This window comes from Zea mays, unplaced genomic scaffold (assembly GCF_902167145.1).
Source record: "Zea mays cultivar B73 unplaced genomic scaffold, Zm-B73-REFERENCE-NAM-5.0 scaffold_279, whole genome shotgun sequence".
Classification (NCBI taxonomy): Eukaryota; Viridiplantae; Streptophyta; class Magnoliopsida; order Poales; family Poaceae; genus Zea; species Zea mays.
In genome coordinates, this window is record NW_023366903.1 from 24,634 (window position 1) to 52,552 (window position 27,919).

The following is a 27,919-nucleotide window of genomic DNA, read 5'->3' on the forward strand; positions in this document are numbered from 1 at the left end:
AGTCAAAGAGGTCTTAGCGGAACTCGATAAAAAGGAGGGATGTGACTCATCAAAGGAAGTTGCCGACTCGGGTAGGTAAGCAAGAAAGTAGACTCCTTCATCGGCCAGGGTACTCCTGAAATCTATCTCAGTAGGGAAAAGAGGAGTTATGGTATAGAGAATTCTGACCTAAATGGATGCATTGATTAGGGTCTTTGTCCCGCATCCTTACGAATACAAGAGTGGTTTTTTTTGGGTATAGCAGGACTTGAACCTGCGACCATTAGGTTAAAAGCCCAATGCTCTACCAACTGAGCTATACACCCTATTTTACAAGAAGGCTTGGTGCGGAAAAGAAAAGAGGGTGGCCTGGCCCCTTTTCTTCTTATCATATCACAAGGGCGCGGCTCTGTATGGGGCTCGTACTGCGGAGCAAGTCTGGGAGTCCTTTCCACTCATTGAGGATTCTATCTAAAAAAGAAGGTCAACGGGGGAGACTACAGTAGCTCGAACTCAGACTATCTACGAAAAAGCTAAAACTCCCTTGTCTTCAACTATGAACTTACATCTATCGATAACACGGGCTTCTTAGGTCAATCACATCCCCAGGAACTTCTAACTGGCCTAGCAAGGACGGGCATCTTTCATCAATTGATTCGATTTAACGAGAGGCTCGGAGATGGTATACGTAGAATAGGGGAAAGTAAAGACAAACTTCGGTCAATTTACGTTTTCAAAACTACAGCTATCTTGCCTAGAGTCCCAGAGCTTAACGGAACTCTTGTTTACTATAAGAATAAGAATAAGAATAAGAGCCCACCGCTTTAGAAGTGCTTTCCTCTCTCTTTCTTTCGAACCATAAACTCCGAAGCGGTTTCACTTTACCATACTGGAGAAGGGCTTCACTCGCGCCTTGGGGACTGAACTAGAGTACAGAACTAGCTTCCTCTGTACATATTGTTTTCGGGTAATAATACTATCATTGAGAAAGAATAGATAACGACTATCAGGCATATGACTGATTTCTATATGGGTGTGGGCTCATACTCTCATTTTATCCTTGCTCGCGGAATACGTCACTTAAAATAAGCTATTGACGTCTTAGTTCCGACCTTGTCTCCTTTCTTTCTTTTGTTCACCGGTGCAAGGCAAGGGCGGAGCTCTCTTATGTTCATCTTCCACGCCTGTCTGCATCCCAAGCACTAAATGAGTGAAATCCAATCCCGGAAAAAGGCTCTCTTGCATCTTTTGCTTCCCCACCCGGCCTCTATTCTAGATTCACCGTCTTCGGATGCATCAGTTTATTATGCTTATGCCTAATCTTAATACTGGCTAGTTACTTCAATTACCTTACCCCTCCTTTTAAGGAGGTTTCAGAGCACCCAGTCACAGCTCGTCACAAGAAATGATGGTCGAGTCCCCGTGCATGAAGTCAGTGGATTCGAGTGAACTGACCGTACTACAAATCGACATACTTGAGGAAGCTTCTTACTAAACCAAAGAAAGGGCAGCTCCAGTTGTGTTGTCGATTCCCTTCTCCCGAGAGCTTTCACACTATACTTCTACGAGTACGAGAAGGTTTTATTGAAAACGTTCGAAAACCATAGGGAAAGTAACAAATCTTTCTTGGCACGTGCCCCTGCTCCTGGTCTTCGAACTAGTCATTAATGGTCGGCAACATAGGTACCCTTTTTCGGTATGCGTTGCGAACACTTTCATTTTTAGCGTCTCATCTTCTCTGGAGAAGCTCAAATCGAACGGATAGAGCAGATGGTCCAACTACAGAACTTCTTCTTTTTCATTACTTCCATGGTCGTGCCCCGTGGCACGGCAGCACCCGTACTATTGAAATGGTTCGTCAGTAGAGATGTTCCCACTGGTGCCTCTTCTTCCAATGGTACTATAATTCCTATTCCTATCTCTTTATTCCCTTTTTTGGTCTATCTACATTCAAGGAAATTCATACGCTCCATGGACAGAGCAAAAAGTGGAGTGTTGGTCAAAGCAAGCCGCCCTATTCTATTACCAGACAAAATTGGGAGAAGCTCATCCGCTAGAAATGCTTTATTTCGTTTCGTTCCCGTTCTTCATTTCCTTATTATCGAATCCATGGGGGACTTGTCATATTTAGAATCTTTCTGCGGTCTGCTCTGTTTACAATTCTTTCGTACTCTCTTCTCTTTACCACGCGATAGGTCAGCGAAGCGTGAGCGGGCGCTCCGAAGTAAAGGCCAAACACTTCGGCCTAAGGGGAATGAGCAACAAAATGACAAGATGAGGTGCCCCGGGCACCCCCATATAGAAAGAAGGGTCGAAGGTTTTGGGCCTGTAGCTTTCCCCGCCCCCCCCTCGTCGAGTGGTGCTTGTTTGGGGGGTGTGCCACCTGAAATCGGGCTTGAAGCTCTCGCCTTACCAACGAGCCGACTGTTGATGGCTGTTGGTCACGACTACTACAAAAAAGTGAAGATGAATCTTTCTATTTCACATGGAGGAGTGTGCATCTTTATGTTGGGTGTTCTTCTGTCGTGCGACCCGATGGCTTATGTGCGACCTGTGGCCCACGCCTCCTATTCTATTTGTTCAGGGCGGGCGGCGTGAACTCTGATTCGATCCGGGTATTCAATCCCGCCGCTGAGATGCTCAGTTGACTCCTTAACCTTGATAGGAAGATGGCTTATTCCTAAATTCGTGCATAAGGGTAAGGAACTTTGGATGAATTAATGCGAATGGGTGTAAGCCTCGCAGCTCGGAAACACCCAGTGCTGACCACACTGAGAGACACGAAAGCGCAGGTAATGCCAGTTGGCGAAGTGGCGTTAAGCATCCCTAGCGGTACGCAAAGAGAGGTCGTGATGATATCATCTACGTCCGTACCGCTCCTCGTGGAGTAGATCCCGCATCCAACCAACCCTTTTTTTACCAGGGAACGGGAGAATTCCCACTACCGCAGGCAGGCCAGCCGGGCCGTGAGCGCGGTGGGAACGGGCTTCCCAAAAAGCGAGCCCCGGCCCGGGTCAGCATAGAATGGGGGGGGGGACGGCCCTAATGTTGTGTTGGCCGGGTTGCGGGCGGATAAAAGCGGACGTGGGGACTCGGGTCGGGGCACAGCGTAACTAAGATAAGAGAGCCATTCCATTTAGTGCGAGACAGAATGGGCGGGCACAAGCGGTCTGGTGTCCGAGCCGATTGGTCAGACGACGACTACTGCACATATTATATTAGCCGCCTATCCCGGAATGGACTGGGATGGAAACGCGAAGCAACAAGCAAGGGATGAGCGCTTTGTTGCTAAAGCGCATACGTTTTCTTGGTTTGTTTTTTGGGGGTGGGGCAATAAGCTTGCTTCTTCACAAGCTTATCCCCGCCCCCTTTCCTGTCCGTCCCGACCGGCAGCAGTTGGGTCTCCCCATCTCTCCTCAACTTCCCCGGTCTTCGGCCCGAGCTGTATGAGGCAGAAACTCGTCCCACGTACGGTTCGGAGGCCGAGCCCCACCCCTGCAATAATGGTGCAGCTTAGGTCAACTAATACGAATAAGATACAGTTCACTCAACGATTGCCTTTGGGTCCCGAACTCCATATGGGGAAGGAACGTTGTTGTTTGCGAGGTCTCGATCATTTACATGGACCCACTTCTCATTCCATTTGTGGGAATTTTATGATTTATAAACCGTCCCCAACGAGCGAAAGGTTCATGTTTGAACATGATGAATCACTTCGTGCCGACCTGTTGCCCATAAACTTTCCTGCCTCATATGAGAATGGAAAACTGGAAGATTTTCTGATGAAGAATCACGAACATAAGAATTTCTGGTTTAGCATGTTCCCAGAAAGAAGATACTACTGGTCGCGAGAAACGAGGAGCACGACTGAAGTGGCTATACATACAAATCCATTGACGGATCTATATGCTCCGATTGGAACTGGAAGTTCCAGAACTGGCGGCTGGTATACCACCATAATGAAATTGCCTTTTATTTTTAGTATTCGGATAGGATTTCTGTTGGCTTCATCGGGAGGCTCGCGTAGTTTGTTACGTCAACTCCAAAAGGATAAGTTGCATTGGAATCGAGAAAGTTTCGTTCATAATTGCATAAAAGGAGTCAAAATAGTGGCTGCGGCGCGTCGAGGGTTGATATCGAATAACCTTTCGAGCCTTCCCCAATGGATCTCTATCCTCCTTTGAAACCAGTAGAAGTTCACTGACCATCCCTGTCAAACATAACCCAAGGTAGGATCGAGAGGAGAAGAATAGGACTCTTGCTAGTATCATAACCTCTCGATGGGAGAATGAAACCATTAGATTAGTGGAAAGAAGAAAGAATGGGAAGAAAGCAGCCATGGGCAAGCTTTAATTAATATAAATAAGTAGGAGTTACAGCCTTTAAATTAGAGTGAAACGAGCCTTTGACGTAGTCAGAAATTCTACTGCCCTTTCTCTTCTTTCTTTTTTATTTTTTATTCTAGTTTTTTATACTATACGTATAATCACCTTTCCGGGGAAGGGGTAACATAGACGGAGGCACATGTAGACAGATACAGACTTTTGAAATCTTTTGCCTAAGCGAAGTAGATAAGTATGAGGGAAGAAGTATTTTATTGTCCAGCATGATCGGTTTCATAAGTCCAGTTGTGCCAGAAGCTAGAGTTGCCTTTATTAGTGGATAAGGGTGGGTTAGGCATGACATTCTTAATCGTAGACAAGGCGCGCTGCGGAAGAGCTTGATTGCTAACTAATTGCTTGCTTTTAACCAGTGACTGACTTACACGGCTACTACTTTCCTGAGTACCGCTTCAGAATCGTTCCTACTTTCCTTTTTAAAGGTCTTCCTCTCTCTACTAGGATTGACTCGCTTAGAAGTCGAGGGGGTCCCATTTCCATTCCTTTGCCAAAGACCCTAACGACAGCTTGAACTACCTCAAAGATTTGTCTCATTGATCCGAAAAGAAAGGAAAGAAGAGGATTCCTGGGAAGGATAGAGTATATCAGCAGGTTCATCGCACAGCTCACTCCAAAAAGGATTTGAGTGGAAGGTTGAGCGCCCCTTAACGTTTAGAAGTATCCTTTTTTCAACGGTTAGAAACCTTTCTATTCTAAGACGGCTAGGCTAAGTCGAGGGCAGACACAACAGGTCACGAAGAGCTAGAGGATATAGAATTCCTATTTACCGGGAAGAAAAGCGGAAGGAAACATCGGCTCTTCCGAGATCTTATGTAAGGAATACTAGTTCTCTAAAAAGTAGAGCTAAAAGATCTTCAAGAAATGTCTTTCCCGCGGAAGACTCTAACTCCTCATAGCATTACGCTAATCCGCAAATATCGAATGATGCTTCGACAGATTCAGTCATCCATTCAGCTTTGAAATCGGAGACAAGGAAAACTACTTCATAGAAATAGAAATAGAAGCGCCGCGGATCAATATAGAGATGCGAACCAATATCCTTTTCCTGGTGGACTCTGAAGTACTCGTCTTTTGCACAAGGCCTCGTGTCAAATAACATCCAACCACGTCCACGTCCTCCTACCTCGCCCATTTGCGGAGATCATCTACATTTTGCTTCGTGTCGAGCTCTAATCCAAACGTTTTCCTTCGGGAGGGCATTGCTGCTTTCTTTCTGTAGTGAGGCTGGCTCTTAAAAATGAGCTAAACTCTGATAGATTTAAAGGTAAATTTAGGTATTCTTATCTTATATGTATCGAGTGATTGTGAAGCGCATTCAACGCGCTAGATATGAACAAGGCTTGTTAGCATTGGCACGTGCATATGTTGGGTATGATATTTACTTTCCAGCATTGATTTATTTTAGAGGGCGCATCTATCGTGCAGGAATACTACACTTTCACGAGCGGGACTTTGCTAAATGTCTAATATCTTTTCCTATTGGTAGTGGTGATGTTAAGTTCACAGGAAAAGAAGACAAGGAAGAAGCTACTACTTATATGATTGAGCAAGCTGTGGGTTTCCATCATCATTTGGCTTTGCCCTTCCTCCTCGTTTTTCTTTGAGATTGGCAATCTTATCCACTTTTTTACTTTGCTCCACACAGATGAAGGCAAGCTTGTCTTCGCTCTATCTTACCAGGAAAGTAGGAAATACACACCCCTGTTGGTTAAAGCAGACTCGTATGCCTATTCTGATGCGGAGGGATCAGCCACCTCTTTCTGTTCGAAAGATTCCAGACCTGACTTAAAGCCCTCTTTCACAAGACATTTGGTTGATCAGGATTTGGTAAACCTAGAGATCTGATTCTGGGATAGGGTAAATCTGTTCTTTCTGCTTCTGCCTATGCTTGTCTTTTAGCATTCGCCTATGCGGATTGAGATAGATATTGATATCTATCTGGGCGAAAGAGCACAAAAGGGAGTGGTTTGGCCGCTAAGAACTTAACTCCTAGGCGATGGAAATATAGAATCTATGTATGGCTCAGCCATCTCTTCTTGAACTTGCTGTGGAACTTCTCTATCTTTGTCATTAAAGGCTATGTATCCCTTTCCCTCATTAGTACTCAAGCACTAGAACCGCTTACTGATTCAACGACGGTTACTGATATGCCATGTTGATCGTCATTTCTCGTTGAATGGTTCTCCCTCCTGTAGCTCTGTGGGCATTCAAACCAGAGTTTATGCGGTTGGCTATGTCCCTTCTAGAACTGCTGTTTTTAGCAATTGACAGAAAAAGTTCCGTAATCGTCCTATTTTTTCGTCCTTGTGGAAGCGAGAAATGCGTAATTAATAAATATAGTGATGTGATGATTCCATGAATCTCAGAAAAGGTAGGGGTCAAGGACCTTATGGGACTGCAATCGTGCCTGCCAATTGGGGAAGGACGCGGGCCTGGCAACCGCTCGGCTCTAGTAAGGGAAACAGGTATGTCTCACATCATTGCTCGAAGACTGGAAAAACAGCAAGTTAGCTCAGTTGGGTAGAGTGCTGGTCTGTCACGCCAGAAGTCGCGGGTTCGAACCCCGTTTTCCCCGCACGATCTGAAACTAATAGAATAGAAGGGGCCATAAACAGGAGAGTCTTGACCAATTCATTTGGTGTAGTTGAAATAACGGAATTGGAAGTTGTTCGGTCAAGTATAGGAAATTAATATAAGAATGAATAACTTTCTCAATGGTTTATTTTTTGTCTTTTATTTATCTTAATATTCATTCCATTCAGGCCATTCGCAAGCAAGCACGAAAAAGCTTCTATTTCTAAACGGAAACGCCCAGCCCAATACATCGAAACTCATTACCCATGGGCAAAGAAAGCCAGTCGAGAAAAAAAAAGAAAACAAACATGGTTTAGCGGATTCGGAATTGTAACCAAGCATCCTGGGTTCTATACCCGATTCAACACTAGAGCATGCAGCCGATCCTGGATACAGAACTATAGAAAGTGTGCAGTGAGGGATCTTTATTGGTAGCCAGTCTTTCACTTCCGCCTCTCCACTCCCATGCCTTTCTTGGTCGGACCAACCCAACCGGCGATTTCCGACAAGTCTTTCTGCTTAGAGCAAGAAGCGGAACAAAAATCAAGCTTTCTTTATTTTCATTTATGGATAACCAATCCATTTTCAAATATAGTTGGGAGATTTTACCCAAGAAATGGGTACATAAAATGAAAAGATCGGAACATGGGAATAGATCTTATACCAATACTGACTACCCATTTCCATTGTTGTGCTTTCTAAAATGGCATACCTATACAAGGGTTCAAGTTTCGATCGATATTTGCGGAGTGGATCATCCCTCTCGAAAACGCAGATTTGAAGTTGTCCATAATTTACTGAGTACTCGGTATAACTCACGCATTCGTGTACAAACAAGTGCGGACGAAGTAACACGAATATCTCCGGTAGTCAGTCCATTTCCATCAGCCGGCCGGTGGGAGCGAGAAGTATGGGATATGTCTGGTGTTTCTTCCATCAATCATCCGGATTTACGCCGTATATCAACTGATTATGGTTTCGAGGGTCATCCATTACGAAAAGACTTTCCTCTGAGTGGATATGTGGAAGTACGCTATGATGATCCAGAGAAACGTGTGGTTTCTGAACCCATTGAGATGACCCAAGAATTTCGCTATTTTGATTTTGCTAGTCCTTGGGAACAGCGTAGCGACGGATAATTCCGAATCTACATAGGTCTAGTCCAGGGGAGGGGACAAATCAATAGGAAATGCTATTTGCTTCTTAATCTTAAGACTTAAGATAAGAAGAAGAACTTTTTAAAAATGAAAGAGTCGGATATCATATCATTTCTTCAAATAAGGAAGAAGAAGTGTTATCGAAGGATTTCCTTCCATTCTTCCTAGTATGGAAGAAGTCAAGAAAAAGTACTGCGTCTCGATCTATACGAAAGGGCACAGGTTTTTTCTTTTGGTTTCATTGATAGCAGAAGAGTACGCTAGCTAGCGGAGCCTGAAAACGCTTGCTTGCGCCCCACCCCTACGCTACGGAAACTATTGCCTATGCTTGCTGCTCGCTCAGTGTCAGTAGAAGGGAAGAAAAGATGGTCACTCCTTTTAGGAACATGGCGAGCCTTACTTACGACTGTTGCACTTCACTCGCAGCTCGTTCATTCACTTGCTCATGAACTCGCAGCTTCGCCAGAAGCGACTAGTCGCCTCCTTTCCTCCGCCGAAAGATGCTTAGCTTAGCCAGACGAAGGAGGGGAGCTGGGGAAGGCCGACGATGGCAATGAGGGGGAAGCTGTCGTAGAAGCTTTGCCCCTTGCTTTACATAAATTGTTATGAACTTACTAAATGACCTTATTTATTCTCCCGGAACGCTAGCAAATCTAATAGTTCCATCTGCTCTTCTTAACTTAACTTAAGAATAAGAACGAAGGCCGCCATCCTTCTTATTCAGGAACCCTTTGTTTGAGGAGGGCGTATCCCAGGGAAGGGGAGAGTGGCCGAGCGGTCAAAAGCGACAGACTGTAAATCTGTTGAAGGTTTTCTACGTAGGTTCGAATCCTGCCTCTCCCACTTGTTGTAGACTTAAGAGAAGAGAAAGTAGGCGGAAGCCTAGGAGGGCCAACCGAGCGAAGCTCTTTCTTTTTTTGGCCGTGCCGTGAAGTGCAATTTTATCGTATGCGTTTTAGAGAGGTTGTCGAAAAAGACGATCTATAGAGATTCCCCATCTATATCCAATCGAGAATAGAAGCGAGTCCAGTTAGTACGGACTTGGGGAAGAGTGGTGGAGCAACTATTGGTTGGTCGGAGAGGGCGAAGAAAACATGACTCTGGTGGGCGTAAAAGAGCAAAACCTTAACGATGTGTGAGCGTTAGCGAGTCTGTCCTTTCTTTCTATCTAGCTGGTACCAACAAAACAAGTCTGTTCTAGCTTTCTCGTGGACAAGATGGCAAAAATTCATCTTTCCTTTGATTTCTTGGTGGTACAGACGGCCGAGCTCCTGCGAGGGGTAGGGTAGATGAGTACCGAGCGGAAGAAGAAACCGGATTGATTGAGAAAGCAGACCGTCCAGAAGCAAGGTTAGGATACCGTCCACCCGAAGAGTACGGGGATGGAGGGAGGAAAGTGGGAATAAACCGTCTGTCAGGTAGGACTGGTGGTAGAGAGGGTATAGATGGTAGATCAACTCTGTTTATGGTGGGGGAAAAGAAACTCTTCTGATCGGACAGGAGTCGAATTAGCCCTCTTTCTATCGCTACGCCCGTTTTGTGCCGTCTATTTTCTTTGGTAACTCAATTTAATTTCTTTTCAGAAACCTAATAAGCCATGCCTGCAACTAGTTATTAAGCAAGGGTAGTCAACTCCACTCTTTTCGCCAGAAGTCTTATTTTTAAGATGGAAAAGAAGGACAGATATATCTTGACTAGTACATCCGCCTTGCCATCCAAATCATTAATCTATTTATTTTATTAGTATTCTGCGTGGATATCCCGACCTTGTTAAGGATAGAGGTAGGGGTAGGTGTTGGGCATGCGGAGACTTAAGACCTTCGTAGGCAATCAGGTATGGCTTTGGTTAAGTGAATTTACGACTCCATCTTCACCAGTAGCCAAGGTAGGCATAATACGCGTGAGCTCTTTCAAGTCTTTCGTGCGGGTATACGTTGAGCTAGTCCTCGTACTCCTTTTCTTAGCTCTTTTAGAAAGAATCTTATTTTTCATCGTGTCAGGTCCTGGATGTAGACTCGGCTATGGTAGGATCGACCTAATTGTGATCATTCTCCGCTTCGTTCGCTGATCTCTTGCTATTGCTTTTTCTCTCTAGCCTTGTCAGGCTGGGCCTAGGGTTTCCATTCCTAAGGCTTTTTCTGTTTCAAAGTCCGACTGCTAGAATTCTTATAATGAAAGTCTTCCTAGCACGGACTATGGCTGCTTATTAATTAAGTAAGGGAAAACATCTTACCATAGGATCGATCATAAGGCCTAGGTCTTTCTTCAAAGATAAGTACTGACCTTTCCTACTGTGTCAAAGCACTTTTGCTAAGCCTCACGCTTAAGCAAGTATTTCATCTGCATAAAGGAGGAAGTAACTTACCCTTGAACAATCGCCTGCTCTAGCATATTGGAAAAGGCGTGCATAGGTTGACTAGTCTAAAAAGAGAGGCTTCCTTATAAGGGCATTGTCGCTCGCTCGGATTCATTTTCCAGGTCCTACATGTTCTAGGACTATAGATGATCCAACATGCCTATAGTTTTCATTATTGTTTTATGCTTTAGCCTCCTTTTATAAGCACTTACTTGGCCCATGCGAGTCGATTTCAAGATGTCAACTTTGACTATCTTTCTCTTCTTACTTTACTTATCCCTTACATTACTTTACCTAGTAACTTTGAAATAGGCATATCTTGTCTACCTTCCATATACCCTAGCATTTCTACTAGTTGTTTTCTTGCATATATCCAACCTGAAATACCATTGCTTCTTGTAGGTTTTTACTTCTACTTTCTTGACTATAATTACCTATACTTGCCATCCCGTCTTTCTATTCCTTTTGAAAGTAAACTTGTGACCCTTCGAAGCTATGAAAAGACCTATTATGTATAGAGCTTGACATGCCAACTACTATAGCTATAGTAAGTACTTCTAGCTATTCCTACTTGTTTTTTTCCTACTTGACTAGTGCTGACTTACTTCTTTGCCTATGAGAATTCTTATTATTCTCCAAACTGTGGTATCTGAAATGACCCACTTTCCTGAGCAAAAGAAAGCTTACTACAGCACGGTCTTACGTCCAGGAATGGAACATTCCATCTCTTCTTGTCCACTGGTATAGAAAGAATATGCATTTTCTTGATGTTTCAAACTAGGACTTTGGATTTCTCCTATATTAAGTTGTTGGGTACGAAGGAGCTTATGTTGCGTATATAGATATTTCCTTATTATTAAGTTGTTGAGCAGGAAGCAGAAGAACTTTTCTTCTATATTCGATTCGCTATTTGGCACAAGGCGAGGAGGAAAGAATAGAAGAAGCATCTGACTCTTTCATGCATACTCCACCTGGATGATATAGATCATACTATTAGGTAGTCTCCGAATCAGTGATCTGTCTTTGATGACATCTATCTGGTACCACGCATGAAGCTTGCTTCGTTCTGGTTTTTTCTGGTGTGTGAAACATTATAGGATGGGGCGAGCCCCAGAAAGAAATCCTGGGCAGTGGTTTACTTGATTTTCTAAGAACTAAGACTGGCGAAGGGAAAGGATGGTAAAGATATTGAAGTACTCACCAAAAACTAGGATGAACCGACAGCTTCGAAAAAAGAAGAAGATTAACTTCCCCTACTACTTACTACTCGACGATTCGACCATTCATGGTTGGTGTGGCTCCTATTCCTCGATATGCCGGACCTTCTTCTACACTACCACAAGTTCGTAGCTTGCAAACTCCCGATTTGCCCATTATTTAATCGCGCCTTTGCTTTGAAAAAAGGTGCTTTCACCACAGCACAGACATGCCAGTAACTGACGAATTGGATGCTCCAGCAGTAGTTCCAGTTCCGAAGGGAAAAAAAAAGGGAAAGTCCCGCTTGTCAACCATGCCTGAGCCCAAAGGAAAAGCAGTACCAATCCGCTTCAAAGCTTCAGTCCTAGCTAGCCTATCTTCGACGTCAGAACCAATTTCTTCAATTCAAAAGCTTTCTTCAGCTCGCCCTTGTGCTTACGCCAGCCTTTGTTCACTTGTCTCGGGCTTACTTCTAGACTTGGATGGACTTCGATCTTCATCTTTAGTAATACCTAACGTTGCTAGGGTCTTCCATGCTTATAAAGTATTACTAAAAAGAATCTTTTTTCCTAGTGTTTAACTTTTTCTCATTCTATTTATACAACCCATTTTCCTTGATACTGGAATCGAGCTACTTCCATTTTTTTAGGTAAAGATCAGGCGGGAAAGCTTACACCACCCATATTCTTCTTTATGTGGCTGACCTATTTGTTCACTTTTCACAAATCATGTAGCAATTTCGAAAGAGAGATCAGGATCAGAGCAAAGAAGCTGCGAAATGAGGGGAGGAGACTCTGCCTCCATAGTATAAGTTGCTATCCACTTATGCTTGGTTTGTGCTTTACCACGAAATCTTGCCTCTCACCATCATGAAAGACAGATGATGATGTCGATTTCTTACTGTCGAGACAGCCTGTCCGAATCCAAATCATTCGACTTCCTCCTTTGCAGTGGCGAGGTCGTTGATTCCTATAAATCAAGATGTTTTGTTGCCTGCTTCTTTTTATGGGCCTTCTCTCTTGGATGGTATTATCCACTTGGTATATTGTGAAAGTCTCTACAAAGACGAAAGGGCCCCATGCCTTCTTTGAAAACGATATCCCTCTTCAACGCTTCCACTAGCCCTAGACTCGGAATACTCTGCTTAAGAGATCCCCCTCTCCGGCCAGAGAGGATTTGAGTACAACATTGATTGCGGAAGATCTTTGTTCCTATTATTTTTAAGCCTAACTAGGCGCGCAGCGGTGAGTGCGAGCTGCTTTCCAGAAATGCTGGAAAAGAGCCAGTAACGCTATCAGTGAATAGAGCTGGTGTAAAGTCCAGCTAAAGTACCATACAGCCCCACAGGTAAAGAGTATGAGTGGAGGGAAGTGTTCTGCTCTTACAGGTACTACGGAACTAGTTCCAAAGAACTGCTAGTGAGGAATGAAAGAGTTTCTAGTGATAGGTGCTGCTATGAGTTAGCATAGCCCCAAAGAAAGTAGTCTGCGATCCCCTTCGAAGTAAGTGAAAGGGCGGAGCGAGCAAACCGGATAGCCCCACAGAGTATCGGCGACGATTTCCCGCATACACCGAATTCAACCGGGATTCAATTTGGAGAAGAATTCAGCATAGAAGCGACTTTGATCTTCGACGACCGAGGCCGTTGGAAGTGCATGAAATAAGAGAAGCGAGCAAGTATTGTGAATATAAAGAAAGTCCGGGTCACACCCAACCCAAATAGAGTGCTTGCAACTCAAAGATGAGCTCGAAAGAAGAGCCCGGCTGGGGAAGTTATATCAGTTCATAAAAAAGTATGTGAATGGCAAGGGAACAGGAAGGCTGGATGAAAGAGGCCTGAAGGACCCCCGCAGTGGAAATAGGGACCCCGGGACAAGGTAGGCCGAATAATAAGGTAAGGGAAGGAAAGGAGACGAACAATATCCATAGAGCCCCCCTATAATTCACGTAATCGCTGGGGGATAGCGTCGGGAGGGGACACGAACAAAGGACGGCGACAGTATAGCACCAAAATGAAGTTCCCGATCATCCTTCAGGTCGACAAGAAAAGGCCAAGGGAAGGTAGCGTGATCAGCTTTTCGGATCAAGATTCTGAGGGCATACAGCGACCTCATGATGATGCGATAGTTCTTGTCCTGAAAATAGGAGGAAACAGAGTCAAACGTGTTTTGGTTGATACAGGGAGTTCGGCGGATATATTATACAAACGAGCATTCGATCAAATGAACCTAGAGCTGCGTCATCTAGGTCAGGTACGAACACCCCTAGTGGGATTCACTGGAGATACTCTGCAACCGTTAGGCAAAATTCCCCTAAGGGTCGAGTTCGGCCCGGTCTTCGGCAATGATAGACTTTCTGGTAGTTGACGCTCCTTCGGCGTATAATGCGATTCTGGGACGAGGAACGTTGAATGCGATAGGGGCGGTAGTATCTACATCCCATCTGATGATGAAATTGATCCCAACGGAAGCAGGAGTGGGAGTAGAGTCCGGTCACCATAAAATGGCGAGGGAATGTTATTTGATGTCTCTGAAGGGGAAGAAGGGGCATGTGGCAGCAGTTGAGAAGGAAGAGGTGATATAAGAGGATCCATGGGACGAACCAAGAGAAGGCGAAAAGGTAAACCGTTAGACCCCCGAAGCCAAGCAGAAGGAAAAGAAAATGAGTGAGCCGACTGAAGAAGTGGAAAAGTGGGAGCCGGGAAAATTCCTAAACATTGATTGCGGTGCGGGTAGAAGAAGGGAAAGGCAGATGAGTGTGAGGGAGCCCTTTTCACCATTATTAATGAATTTTTTTCCATTAGACCTAGCTCTTGAAAAAGCAATGGAACATGCAAATGGGCAGCAACTCTTCTTTTACGCTAGGTATGCCGGTGATCTAGTGTTTAAGGTTTTGGATTTAGGACCTAGATGTCATCGAATGAATGCTCGGTATACTTGCTTTCAGAAGGAAGCTAATCTGAACACTGAATCCAGAAGAAAGAAGCTTTTCTATTTTGAGAGATGAATTCAAAGAGAGAAGGTTGTAGAAGGTAAGTAATCCGATGCGCGTTCAAATCCAACAAGAACGTCTAATGAAATGACGGAAGATGCATATTATTCTCTCGTAGCTGGGGCTAAGAACGATCCTCTTATCCAACTTTCTGTCTGTCCCAAAACCGAACCTTGGTACTGCTCTACTTCAGCATTCTACGACTGAATCCATTCTGGAAATGATGACTTGCCCACAGTAGAAGTTAGTGTCATTTTCCGCTTTTTAGGTGAAATTGGCTTTACTAGTCTCCTCTCTGTCTCTTTCCACTTCTGTCTTTCTAGTGCAAATCTCATAAGTAGAAAGAAAGCGGTAGTTTGAAGTGAGCCGCGCTCTCTCTTTCGGAATTCTGCACCTAGGTACCACTCTAGATTTCTTACTGGCTGACTCAAGTGCTAACTCATAGTGCATAGCATGTTCATAAGCCTTGTTCACACTATTAGGGTAGGGTGTTGAGCAGTGACCATATACTTCACTTCCTCCTTTAAACCACTTAGAAAAGAGGAAAAGAAAAACTTCTCAGTAAGATTAGGGTTTTCCAAGATCAGTCCAGTCCGGCCTTTACTTTTTCAAACTGGCTCATATACTCCCTTACAGATCCAACCTGATGTCATTTTCTTAATTCATCAACTGGGTTACAGATTTGGATGCACAGAAACCTATTCTTGACCTCACTAATCAAGGTGTCCCTATTAGGATGAGGGTTACTGACCACATAACTCCTGTACCACTCACTAGTTTACAACATTGAAATAAGCGATTCTTTTTGCAATGTGTCTCTCAGCGTTTTTTTTTCTCCTTTTTCATTACCCTCTCAAAAAAGATCGAAAGGATTCACTCCGGTGCTGCTTGCTGGTGGAGGTTGACTATCTCCACTATGAATAAGTCTTTCTCGAGTAACTGAGACTCAACGTGTAGGCGTTGGAAGCAGAAATAGGAGATGGGTCGTTCCAGCTCGGCAAGAGGATTCCGGAACATCCAAGTCCTAGCTATAACACAGACAGGAAAGTTTTTTTCTTTCATTGCAATGTCTGGCATCGTTTAAAATAGGCTCGCTACATAGTTGCAGGCTCGCTCGCTCCATTCTTACGCTCGCTGGCTGGTGAGGCAGAGTTGGTATGGCACTGGCTGGCTGCTAATGGTCACTCAGGATCTACTATGCGCGATACGCCGACGACATTTTGTTTGGGATTCCCCGGGCCAAAGAGATATACCTGTTCCATTCCAAGTGAAAGACCAGCAGCTGCGCATACTATTGAACGCGTGCGGCAGGTTTCAATTCCACTTTTCCTGGGCAAACTAGAAAACAAGTACCGATGTCAGGAGATGGAAGTCAGGTTGACGAGGCAGTGACGTAGGATAAGGCTCTTTGGTGAACCAGACTTTGTCTATCTTAGAGATCAAATTGGATGATAGATTTTGCTTTTTTTTTCTTGGGAATGGTCAAAGCCTTTCACGGTTGAGCAAAAGGTTCGAAAACAGAGATCAAAGACTCTGTCCTCGCTTCGATATTGTTTTCATATTGAGGGATTAGTCTGCCATCAGTGGTAGACTGGGGAAGAAGGCCGAGTGGATGCTTTCCAGCAAAAGAAAACATGACGTAGTCATCATGCCTAACAGAGAGATTCGCCTTGGTTCTGTCTATCGCTCTATAGTATAGGGAAAATGACTCCGTTCTGTCTCCATTAGCTAATCAGGCTTGCATAGGAAGGGGAAGGAAGAGATTTTCTTGCTTCAATCTCACGTCCTTTATATATGCTAACCTACCCTATTCCCTGCATACTGATGACTCGCGTTGGCTAACAGCACGTCTTTCAGCAGCTCACTAAAGGATGGGCTATTCATCTCAGTCCTCATGCTTCCGTCTTCATATCCCGCCAGAAAAGAAGAAAGGCGAGTCTTTGCTTTGGCAAAAAGAGAAGGAGCTCTTCTTGCCCATATGGGAGTGGAAGCTTCAGTGTAAGCGGAAGCTAGACTAGAAGAGAGATTCATCCTAGGCTTTGCTTGGCCCTACTCTAGTTTTGGTGCAGCTAACTAATCTTTGGGTCGAATTTCGTGACTTGATGAAGAGGAAGCCGAGTATCTTTGGTCTTGAAGAGTCAGGCCAATCCAACCGCTTGCTCCTGCCCAACTCAGTCTCAGTCGTACCATAATGCGCCTGGACTCAACACTTTTCTTGCTCCAAGACCACCCTCTAGCCCTCATGTCAAATAGATGACAGAATTGTAAACAATCTTAGAATGATTTAAGCTGAGGAACATAGAGGTCTCTCCCACCATTTTTGTCATATACCTCTGGAATAGTGTTGAAATCACACGCCACTAAGCAGGAGCCTAAACCAAGTGGTTTATCTTAGCGTGCTAGCCGCTGCTTCATTTCGTATAGCGATAACGCTTTCTCTTTCTTAGCGCTCCACCCCGCGGGGAACTCTGGTTGCGCTTTGGTTGGCTTTCTCTTTTTTTCTATTTTCTCTGACTTGACTCAGCTTGACCTACTTGACTCAGCGGTTAGAGTATCGCTTTCATACGGCGAGAGTCATTGGTTCAAATCCAATAGTAGGTAAAACCGGCCGAAACCCCCGCTTTTGCCAGCATGACAGCAAGCACAGACTGGCATCAAGGAGTCGAATGACCAAAGCATCGGTTGCTTCCACGAGACTAAACAATCAATGACCAATAAAAGACCAACGAAACGACGAGTGAGAAAGATAAAGAACGCGACGTGGTTCATTGAAGTAGAGGTTTGATCGAGGATTGGAGAGGAGAGGTGGAATAAAAAGCTCGGGATGGATTTTTGAGTCTTTGTGCGAGCCGTATGCGGTGAGAGTCGCACGTACGGTAAGGAGGGGGGTTCGCGTCTATACGTGTAGTGTGGTGGTTGGGCCTACCCACCCTATTTGTTCCATGATCTATGGGTCTACTGGAGCTACCCACTTCGATCAATTAGCCAAGATTTTGACCGGATACGAAATCACTGGTGCTCGATCTAGTGGTATTTTTATGGGGATTCTTTTTATCGCTGTAGGATCCCTATTCAAGATTACTGCAGTTCCTTTTCGGGCGGCTGTAGGACGGACGGCCCCCTATAGGTAGTAGGGTAGGATGGGTGGTACCGCTCAGATAGCGGCCAATCCTCCTAACTGCGCGCGGGCCGGGCTTAGAGCGCGTGAAACTCATCACTACCTCGTAAGGGCGTTGAGACCATAGCATGTTACACAAAAGCGCCGCTTTCTCTGGAGTGTTGTCACACAGCTGCCCGACTAGAAGAGCTACTCGCTCTGTAGTGTTGTCACACAAGATAAGCACGCCGCCCGCCTGCTGGCCGGGCGAATCGAAGTTATCTTCCGGTCAACTGTCCGCCCAGTCAAGTGCAAAAAACACAGTGGAATCACGCAACGCACGCAGCTGGTGTGCTTCCTGCCCACGAGGAAAGAAGAGCGGCAAGGTTCAGATTTGACTGTTTGCAGCATGGGAGCTGATTACCCAAAAAATCCCTGGGAAAAAAGAAAAGATATCTCGGTAACGAAAACCATAGGAGGCTGTATTGGCGAGATCCAAGGGTTCACAGCAGCCCAAAAGAAAAACCGCCTGGAAGTCCGAGGACCTTTAGTACCGTACCGAACCAGCAGCCTTCGCGCCAAGCGACGACCGCCCTTGTCCCTTTCCTTTTTCCATTCAGCCTACTTCTTAGCTTTGTTCCGTCAGTCTAAGGCAAAGTCCGTGACGAAGATCTTTCTATCAATAGATAGGAATGAGTGTTCGTTATAGGGGATAGGATCCATCTGCTCTCTCTCTCTATTTTCTTTGATGCAATTTAGAGAGAAAGAGCAGTGCGAACTAAAAAAAAAAGAGAATCGGGAGATTAAAAGATACATAGACATATACAGTAAAGGGATGTATATATTATTCCTATATATATCATCTATCTATGAAAAAAGTAAACAGAGTTCGTTTTTGGGTTCCCCGAATGGATTGGATCGTTTCTGCTTCTGCCAACGAAATGAAGGCCTAGCCCCTTCCGAATGCTTCTCCGATCCTGAACGCGAAGAGAATAAGATGCAGCTCCCCCTCCCTCTGTCTTTTTCCGCTTTGCTAATCTTCCCCTCTAACGCGGGCCGGGCTTAGGCGGGCGCGGGAGGAAGAAAGAAAGTCGAAGAGCGTCTTCTCCTTTGTCCTTTTTTCAGTGCAACACAGGAAAGCACCCTCTTTTTGTAATCTCTGCTGCTTCCCAGAGGCTTTTTTTTGTATTGAACGCATGGCGTAGCTAGGACCCCCCCAATCATGTTTGAGCCTATGTTCACCCGGGGCTCAAAAAGGAGAATTCCGGAATGCCTGCCGACGTTCAGATAAGGTGCATATCCCTTACCACTAAAGGAAAGGCTCGACGAAGGGGGGGAAGGGTAAGGAAAACGCTTTCGGAGATTGATTTGTTTTTCATCGAAAAGGAAGAAGGCCGAGGGGATAGCAGCCTTCCTTCGGGCTTTGCCTGCCGACGTTCTAATAAAGAATTCCGGCTCGGCCCGGGAAAGCGCTGGCAACAACATAAAGAAAGGGGTCCATGTAGCTGCTGCGCCCGCCCACTGAGCAGCAGGTTCGGCATCTACTACAATACAAAAGAAAAGAAAAGAACTTAACAAAGTGGAATGTCCGACTACACCCAAAGAAAAGAGAGAATCCACTTCAGATAACCACGTCTCTGCTAGGCAGCGTGTGGAATGGCCGAGAGCGGACCAAATGGATATATAATCCAAGCCGAGAGTGGAGTTACGTGAACAGCCGTCTGATGGAAAACAACTTTCACGTTCGGTTCAGAGAGCACTTTTTTCGTTGAGAATAAGTCCTTCCCTTTTGTGTGAATTCCCCACGGCGAATTAACCAACTTGTGGGGCCCTATCTATTCATCTCTCGAGCCCCAAGAAAACCCCCTCTCCCTCGGACTCAATCTCTCTTTTGACTCTATATATGTGGGCACCTGATATCTATGAGGGTTCACCCACCCCGGTGACAGCATTCCTTTCTATTGCGCCTAAAATCTCTATTTCTGCAAATATGTCACGTGTTTCTATTGTTGCTTCCTATGGGGGTACATTACAACAAATCTTCTTTTTCTGCAGCATTGCTTCTATGATCTTAGGAGCACTGGCCGCCATGGCCCAAACGAAAGTAAAATAGACCTCTAGCTCATAGTTCGATTGGACATGTAGGTTATATTCGTACTGGTTTCTCATGTGGAACCATAGAAGGAATTCAATCACTACTAATTGGTATATTTATTTATGCATCAATGACGATAGATGCATTCGCCATAGTTCCAGCATTACGGCAAACCCGTGTCAAATATATAGCGGATTTGGGCGCTCTAGCCAAAACGAATCCTATTTGGCTATGACCTTCTCCATTACCATGTTCTCATACGCAGGAATACCCCCGTTAGCCGGCTTTTGTAGCAAATTCTATTTGTTCTTCGCCGCTTTGGGTTGTGGGGCTTACTTCCTAGCCCCAGTGGGAGTAGTGACTAGCGTTATAGGTCGTTGGGCGGCCGGAAGGTTGCCATGAGTAAGGTTGGGAGACCGAAGGCTGTTTTCCGTGCACCGGACACGTAGCTTACCGAATCAGTTTGCAACACAGATGGGAATGCATGCTACGAAGACAGGGTCGAGTCTGATACATCAACCGTCGACTCCATATCCTTGTACGAGTCCACAATCACTACACGAGATGAACCTGGGTTTGGTGAATGGAAGTTGGCCTTAGGTGTAATAGGACTCCCAGTTACTGCGCGCGATCGTATACTGGGGTGCTCCCCGTCGGTTGTTGGAACGACGCGAGCCGGGCCTCGATTCCTTTCATAAAGATGAAGGGACAGAGGTGACTAATTCCCCATCTCATTTGGGGCGGAAAACGAATCGACATCTCGATGTGATACAGCCCTTTCCATTTTCGTTGGGAAAGAACGGCGAAGTCCATCCGAACCCTCCAATGAAGAAATAAGAGGAGAGCAAAGCGCCAATGGCGCGCGAAGGCGGAAGGGGCACGGAGAAATAAAGAAGTGTGGAGGAGAAGCAGCTTCGCTTCCTGGGCCCAAAGCAGTGCTTTGTTTCCTGGCCAAATCAAGGATTTGGGGCTGATTGCAAAAGATATCTGAATAGAAAGATAGATCCATCCATCTATCCAGATATCTAAAAAAGAATCGATTTTGATTTCATGAAACCTTTGATTCAAAGAACTGCGCTTAGCCCCCCCGCTCATGAAACGGCTCTGCTGCAATGGATGGCAGAGGGTCCGTAGTACCCGAAGCACTGGAGTGATCCAGTAGCCGGGAAGGGGCCTAGAAGTGCCTACTACTACACCACACTACACTTGGCTCTACACATTTACAGAGCTTACCCCTGTCCAGTGTCTGGCAGAACGTTGGGGGCTTCAATCGTCGACTCGTTATCCCCATCTCAGCCCAGGCTAACGGAGCCTGACTTATTCAGGGGAGAGAGTGGAGCCTATCGAAGCACTCTTGAGAGTAAGATCCTTGGCTCCTCTTCATTCTCTACAGGGGTCTCTGCCCACATGGAAGCGGGGCAGAGATGGATAAGATCAAACACGGGAATAAGAAGCATTTAAAATGCCTTTTTTATCATTTTTATAGAGGGGGATGGATAAAGTGGGCAAAACAGACTCACATTTTTCAATCGAAAAGATGGGTTCCTTTTTCGTCTCGACAAAGAAAGAATCATCTTGAAAACGCTCCTAACCCCTTCGTAGGGCCGTGTATAGTAAGTGATCCGAACCTGCCCGGAGCGAGCCCCCCCTTAGAGGCAAGTGAAGTTGGTGAGCCGTATGATGGGCAACTATCTCCTGCGGTTCGGAGAGGACTCAGCTGTTAGTTAGTACCCCCTTGGTTTCGGGGTGGACCCTTTCACTCTATTTTATTATATACGCTTAGCGAAAAGAATGTTTTTTGATAGACCTAGGACATGGATTCTATATGAACCAATGGATCGTGACAAGTCGTTACTACTAGCAATGACTTCCTCTTTCATTACTTCATCCTTTCCATATCCCTCTCCCTTGTTCGATCTTACTCATCAAATGGCACTCAGTTCATATCTGTAAATTCGATCATTTACAAGGTTCAAAGAAAGGGTGGACTGCAGGTAAGCACTAATTAAAACCTCTGCATTTCCGTGATTCAAAAACAAGGGCGTACGTAGCCCATTGTAGATTCCAGCCGAGAAGATTAAGGAATTGTGACAGCAACCATGTTACTTGCTAAATTTTGCCTATATCTACTCCAAAACTGGAGGCATTCATCGAAAGCTAGCAAGAGTATTTCATCCTTAGTGAACTGAGAGATGTTCTATCGCTCCGCGCCTTATTTACTTATTCAGTCTAAATACGCTCCTTCGGGCATAATAAGCAGAGTCTGGGAGTTATAGAAAGTAGGTCAAGTAGTGAAGAAGTTGGGTCTTGGGTAAGCATGTTGGACTAGATAGAAAGACGCATTACTTCGGACTTGGGTAACTCTTGACGCCGATATAGATGTGTTTTCTTTTTGCCTATAAGAAATCCTCCTTTATGTATGACTGGGCTTGTGAGAAGTGGTCTAATACTATCTATTCAGATATGTCTCTTCTTATCTTATGGATAAGCTAGGGAGGGCATAGGTAATTGCTTGGGGGGGCTAGTCAATGAAGAATTGAGTATCTAATAATAATTTCTTGTGGGCAAGAGTAGGGTTGACTTGGTAGGTAGAACTATTCTTATGGCTAAGAAGCTAGGCCGATATGCTCATACTAAGTGCTGTAATCTCTCATTCATGCGCATTAAGGAAATTGTAAAGAAGAAAGTAAAACGCTCTACGCCTCGTCGAATAAGAGTGTTTCCGGATCATATCTATTCTTCTCGGGTACTCTTTCTTAATGAGAAAATCATAACTTGATCCGATCTTTATGTCGCACAGTGGTGTCCCAGGCTAGGGCTGCAGGTCCAGCATAAGAATCTAAACTAAAAAAGTATGTTTACGTGGTCCATAAATAATGGTGACAGAAATCCCTCCTACTGCGCCTCAACTTGGACTGGAGCTTTCGGGTCTCTAGGTATTGAATTAAAGAACGGGTTTAGCTTTGCTTTGGGGGGAGTCCTGGTGGGGAGATATGCTAGCAGGTAATGGCTCAGCTTCTACTTAAAAAGCGTTTTAAGCGGGTTTCCCTATTTATTTGCGGGTCTCTCGTACAAGATTCTATCAGTTACAGCGGATTCAAGGGATGGAGCCAGATCTACTATCCGCTTGCTGTCCCTAAGCTGATAATTGCCCGAGCCTATTTGTTTTTTTCCGGGGAGGGGCACATAGCGATAGATACTTTAGAAACCTATCACTAAGAATAAGAAGCGGGCTCACTGAAAACCAAACTGTTCGTATTTCTTTAAAACGCTGCTGCCCTAGCCGGGGGTCTGTCTATAGAAGAAGGGAATCAATAGGAAGGAGTCTAGCCCGAGTGAAGGGTTGATTCAACCAAAGCAAGAAACAACCCTATCTTCTGAGTGAAGGGACAACCCAATCATTCCTAAGTACCAGAGCCATGGCGCGGAGTACCATTACATTACCGGCACTTTTCTTTGAATCACTTCTTTGATCATTAAGATCCTGTTCCCCGAGCAACCCGATCCGATATTCCTTAACTGCTATCTTTCCTTGCTTTTAAATAAACAACTACTTCATTTCAATTCATTTGCAAGACCAGGCTTGCTCTCCGAGGTGGCATCCCCTCCTAAGCGAAATACTAGAGTAGAGGGCTTCCCGTCTTTACTTGCTTCTGGTTGATGACAGCTACATCCTTAGCTGGTTTGACAACCCTTGCTAGCTTCTTACTTTCTTACTTCCTCGCTCGCGCTTGGGGTTCCCCCTAATCCGAGTGTTCTTCCAAAACAGCTATCCACCGACTAATACTTACCTGCCTCCTTACCCGCTTTCCAAAAACCCTATCTGTCATTGCATTGCCGTGGTTTCGCACCTCCTACGCCAATACTTGCTTAAATAAATTCTCTAGGGAAGTAGGGCTTCAAGGAAGTAGACAACCACTTATCGTTATCGGGGAGGATGGATGGTTGTCCCTTCTTCTCAATAGAATCCGATAGACAAGAATCGAAAGCAGCTGATTTATTCCTCAAGTAAGTCAGTTGATGATTCAATTCCTTCAAGGCAAGAGTGGGGCATCTAGATCGATTCGTTTTCCGGTTGTTATACCGCGAATAGAAAGAATTCTGATTATCTGTTGAGGCAAGCTATTCATCATTAACAGGAAAGATCCCAAAGCTGTTATTGCTAACATGGGATAGCCTGACTCTACGCTACAATCTCTATTTTCTTATGATATTGAATCTGGCTTCTATTATTCAATCTCTAGTTACCGTGGGAAAAGAAAGAGACAAGAGCTCTTAGTCCGACAAGACAAGAGAGGATATGCCTCCAAAAGCTTCTTCAATAGCAGTGGATTGAATTCATCTGCACACTGATAATTCACCAAAAACAAGAGGAAAGAGAGCAGTGGATGATTTAACACTAAGCCAATCTTGAACAGCAGAGGGTTCATCTCTATCTTTAGACTTGGGATGGGAAAAACTTCAGTTGTTGGTTGGATTACTGGCTGAAACAATAGACCTGTTGGTTAGAAAAGCCATTATTTCACAACTGTTAAGGATTACTTCAGGAGGACCTATTAATAGTGCTTTGATCCCTGCTTAGTGTTTTCAAAAGATAGTTGGAAAGGTAGGTCTATTTCTTCTTTATCTTTGTAGATCAACCTAGCTTTGTACATGCTATTGCTTCTACAATTCACAAGAGTCATTTCTCCCCAAAAATAAATAAGGTTCACTCCAGGTTCTTAATAGGCAGTAGGCCCCTAAGTCAAAACTACCATAACTTCTTTCTTACAATCCGATTACTATTTGATCGAGAGATAGGCACATTTCTCCATGATATAAACTATCCAATCCACCTCTTCTATTATGAAATATAAACCAGACATCGTCGGCGTAAGAACAAGACGGATACTTCTCCTCCACCCTTGGAACGAGTAGTAGCTTCTAGTTTCGCAGGAATGACTAGAACGCTCAGATATGGAATTCTTTTAGGCTAGCTCCGGGCTTGCTGTTACAAGCGATTCGAATAGTTTTCCTGTGCTAGTTGTGTTGTACAGTACTATACTACAACTACATTTCTTTCCTATTGCTTACCCGGTCTTATAGCTCTACTTTTGAAACCGAACGAGTATTGCTAGTTGTTACAAACAAACCCACCAAGCTATCTCATCCTCCTCCCCCGGGTTTCCTTCCCGCGACCTGTGCTAGTAGTATGTCTCCGTTGCTATTTACTTTCTCGAATAGACTAGTTGGACAGCTATCTACGCATTTACCAGTGCTACTTTAACGAATCGGGTAGTTGGACAGCAGGAACTCTTTTTTCTTACTACTCGTCCAGTACTAGCATCCTTTGCCTTCTCTATCATTCCAGAGCTTCTCAGCAGACAATCTCAGCCCCCTAGTTTAAGTCTACGTCCTCAGGGGCGCCCTTTACTTGGTTGAGATCTAACCACCTTATGATAGCACCCCAATATTGACGATCATAGATCCAGGCGGGCCCCCCTACCCAGAGACATTATAGCTCATCGGTCTATCAAGATAATAAAATTCATTAATGAAATTCCTGAGGAGAAAAGCTTTGTCTGGGCTCAAATTCCAATACCATTGATCGAGGATAGGGTTTTGAAGGAGGAGATGCAAGAGGGGTCACCATTGTTTACTTTTCATGCCTACTTGCCGGCGGAAGCGAGTTACGGCTTTGCTTCTTTCGTGATTCACTTGGAATTCACTTTCTTTCTTTGCATTCAATTCTAACTTTGGGATTCCAGAACATTCAAGAAAGAAGGTCAAAGGACTCAGGCTTTAATGCCAAAGTACTGGGCAGAGCGTACTTACCTACTTAGACAAGAGGGATACTTATAGATCTCTATGAGCGTAAGGCAAAGTGGGCAAGACTACTTCCACAACTACATTTTCGCCATTTTTGTTATAGCCCTTGCGGCTGCTGAAGCAGCTATTGGACTATCCATTCTTTCTTCCATCCATCGTAACAGGAAATCAACTCGTATCAATCAATCCAATTTTTGGAATAATTAGACATAGAATCCCCTAAACAAAGGGGCATATATAATAATAAGAAACATTAAGATGAATAGAAATCAAATCTTATTTTCTTATTAGTGTTTAATAATATCCTTTTTTTTAGTAGGTTATTTCAGAGTATTGTTTTTTACTTATTGAATATTGCATTTTTGCAATTCATTGATATTGCAATAATTTATATTGAAAAGATGATAGCTAATTTATTGGCTAATTCGAATTAGTATGTAGAATTCGTATAATTATAACTGTTGAAGCCTTAAATTCAAGTCTCTTGGCTTTCTAAGATCAGAGGAGGAAAAGAATGAAGGTGTGGGCGGGAAGGAGGAGGCAAGGCCCCCTCAATGTGTATTCGACTACTCATTACGGAACCACCGATTGATCCGATTAGACTTCCCGCGGGGTAGCACGGGGAACTTGCTGAATCAACTCCTTGGAATCGGAGGCCTGACTGAGGGTCAATCCTATGGTAACCTCAACCTAGGAATGCCTGTTTCACTTCCTTGACAGAGCCAACTGAGATGCTCTGTCTCGATGTTGACCTAACATGGATTGATTAGAAATTCTGAAGGGTCTCATCCTGATCTCGCAAAGGATCAGCAATAGCTGTGTGTACTCGAGGACTCTTAGGGAAAGAAAAGCACTTTTCTCTCTCAGCAGTTAGACCGGCTATGGGCGGGTTGGTTATATACTGCGCCTTCCTTCTTTCGAACCTTTTGGTATGTATTGCCCCAGAATAGAATAGATCAGATCCACCGGACCAGAAACTCAATTCCGCACTGCTGCTGAGTCGTCGGGCTTATCCACCTCAGGGATTCGTGGAATTTCCGTTTTTGAATTGCGTTGGGGGAAATCTACCAAAGCTAGGCAGATAGATAGACTCCTTTCCCGCTGCTAAGGGAGAGCAAGAAACTAAATCACATGACCAGCGCCCTTTTTTTTGCGGGTACTAAGAGTCCTCTCACTACCAACCAGCAGACATCATCATCTGGCTGGGTCTTGCCGGTATCAACAACGAGAAAGAAGAACCAAATGGAAACAGCAACTAACTATGGCTCTTGGCCCAGACAACGTCCTAGGCGTAGGGGAGATCAAAACAAGAAGTCACGCCTAGACGACGACGCCCGTCCTGGGCTGCAGTAAGTAGATCGAGAGGTCGTTCCGCCCCTTGTCCCCGAAGATGGGTAATATGTTCTCATACAATGTTGCTCCAACTTTTTTCTAGAGGGCCTAGCTGGCGAGCGATCCCAGTCCGCGGCAGAGAACAAGACAGCAAGCGAGCGTACCTTTGTTCGCTTCTTTTCCACCAAGCACAGAAGTTTAAGGAGAACTGTAGGTCGGTGGCTACCTAAGGAAACTCCGATTCGATCCGCCCCCCGGCTGGGAGGCATCTACCTCATCCCGATCACAAGGAGAGGTTCACCATGATGGGGGGGTCAGGTACTTGAATTCTTTTCGTTCCGGAAAGAATTCAATGCATAGGGGACCATCCTTTTTTTTGCGGCATGCTCTCTGATTTACGGATTCGCAGGGGGCCGAGGGCCAACCTTAGTTGACTGACAATGACAAAGGCTTGCGAAACAAAGTAGCGCCTTTGAAATGGAATCTTAATTAAGTAGTCGTCTATCAGTGGTGCGAAGCAGCTTTGCCCCGGGGAGCGAAAGGTTATACCTTTGTAAGCGAACAGCGGTTCTTCTATGTAGGGTATTCCTCCTTTACTCTCTTAATTAACGTCGAGCTAAGTGACTTTGTGTAGCGTAGTAGAATGAAGGCTACGTACGCACCGACACTCTCTTATCCCTAAGCCTCTTCTCTAACTCGCTCGCCTACAAAAAATAGTAGGCGAGGCACTCAGCCGCTGACTTTGACTGTACTGTAGTGTAGTGTAGTATACTTTCGTCGCCTTTTCTTTTAGAACCCTTTCTCATGTTCTTTCATTCATCAAGTAGGCGAACCGTCAGGTCCTTAGTAGCGTTGACAAAGAAGAAGAGCCAAAAAGAAAGCTAGAATTTCCATTCCAATAGTGAGACCAGCTTGACAAGCTACCTTTCGGGT

At 44.7% G+C, this 27,919-nt stretch overlaps 1 protein-coding gene and 2 non-coding genes across 3 annotated transcripts; 2 read left to right on the plus strand and 1 right to left on the minus strand.

The window, feature by feature from the left end:
- Positions 1-232: 232 nt before the first annotated feature.
- On the minus strand, positions 233-305 carry TRNAK-UUU (transfer RNA lysine (anticodon UUU)). The gene has a single exon. It is a non-coding gene; the product is annotated as a tRNA-Lys (tRNA).
- A 7,191-nt stretch (positions 306-7,496) lies between these two features.
- LOC118474451 (NADH dehydrogenase [ubiquinone] iron-sulfur protein 3) lies at positions 7,497-17,589 on the plus strand. Its single transcript, XM_035963726.1, has one exon. It carries the CDS (start codon positions 7,520-7,522, stop codon positions 8,090-8,092), a length of 573 nt encoding a protein of 190 aa, XP_035819619.1. The 5' UTR covers positions 7,497-7,519; the 3' UTR covers positions 8,093-17,589.
- On the plus strand, positions 8,871-8,953 carry TRNAY-GUA (transfer RNA tyrosine (anticodon GUA)). Its single transcript has one exon. It is a non-coding gene; the product is annotated as a tRNA-Tyr (tRNA).
- Positions 17,590-27,919: the final 10,330 nt, after the last annotated feature.

Bases quoted from the DNA above. Each gene is read 5' to 3' on its own strand.
- LOC118474451 (XM_035963726.1), top strand. From the start codon at position 7,520: ATGGATAACCAATCCATTTTCAAATATAGTTGGGAGATTTTACCCAAG.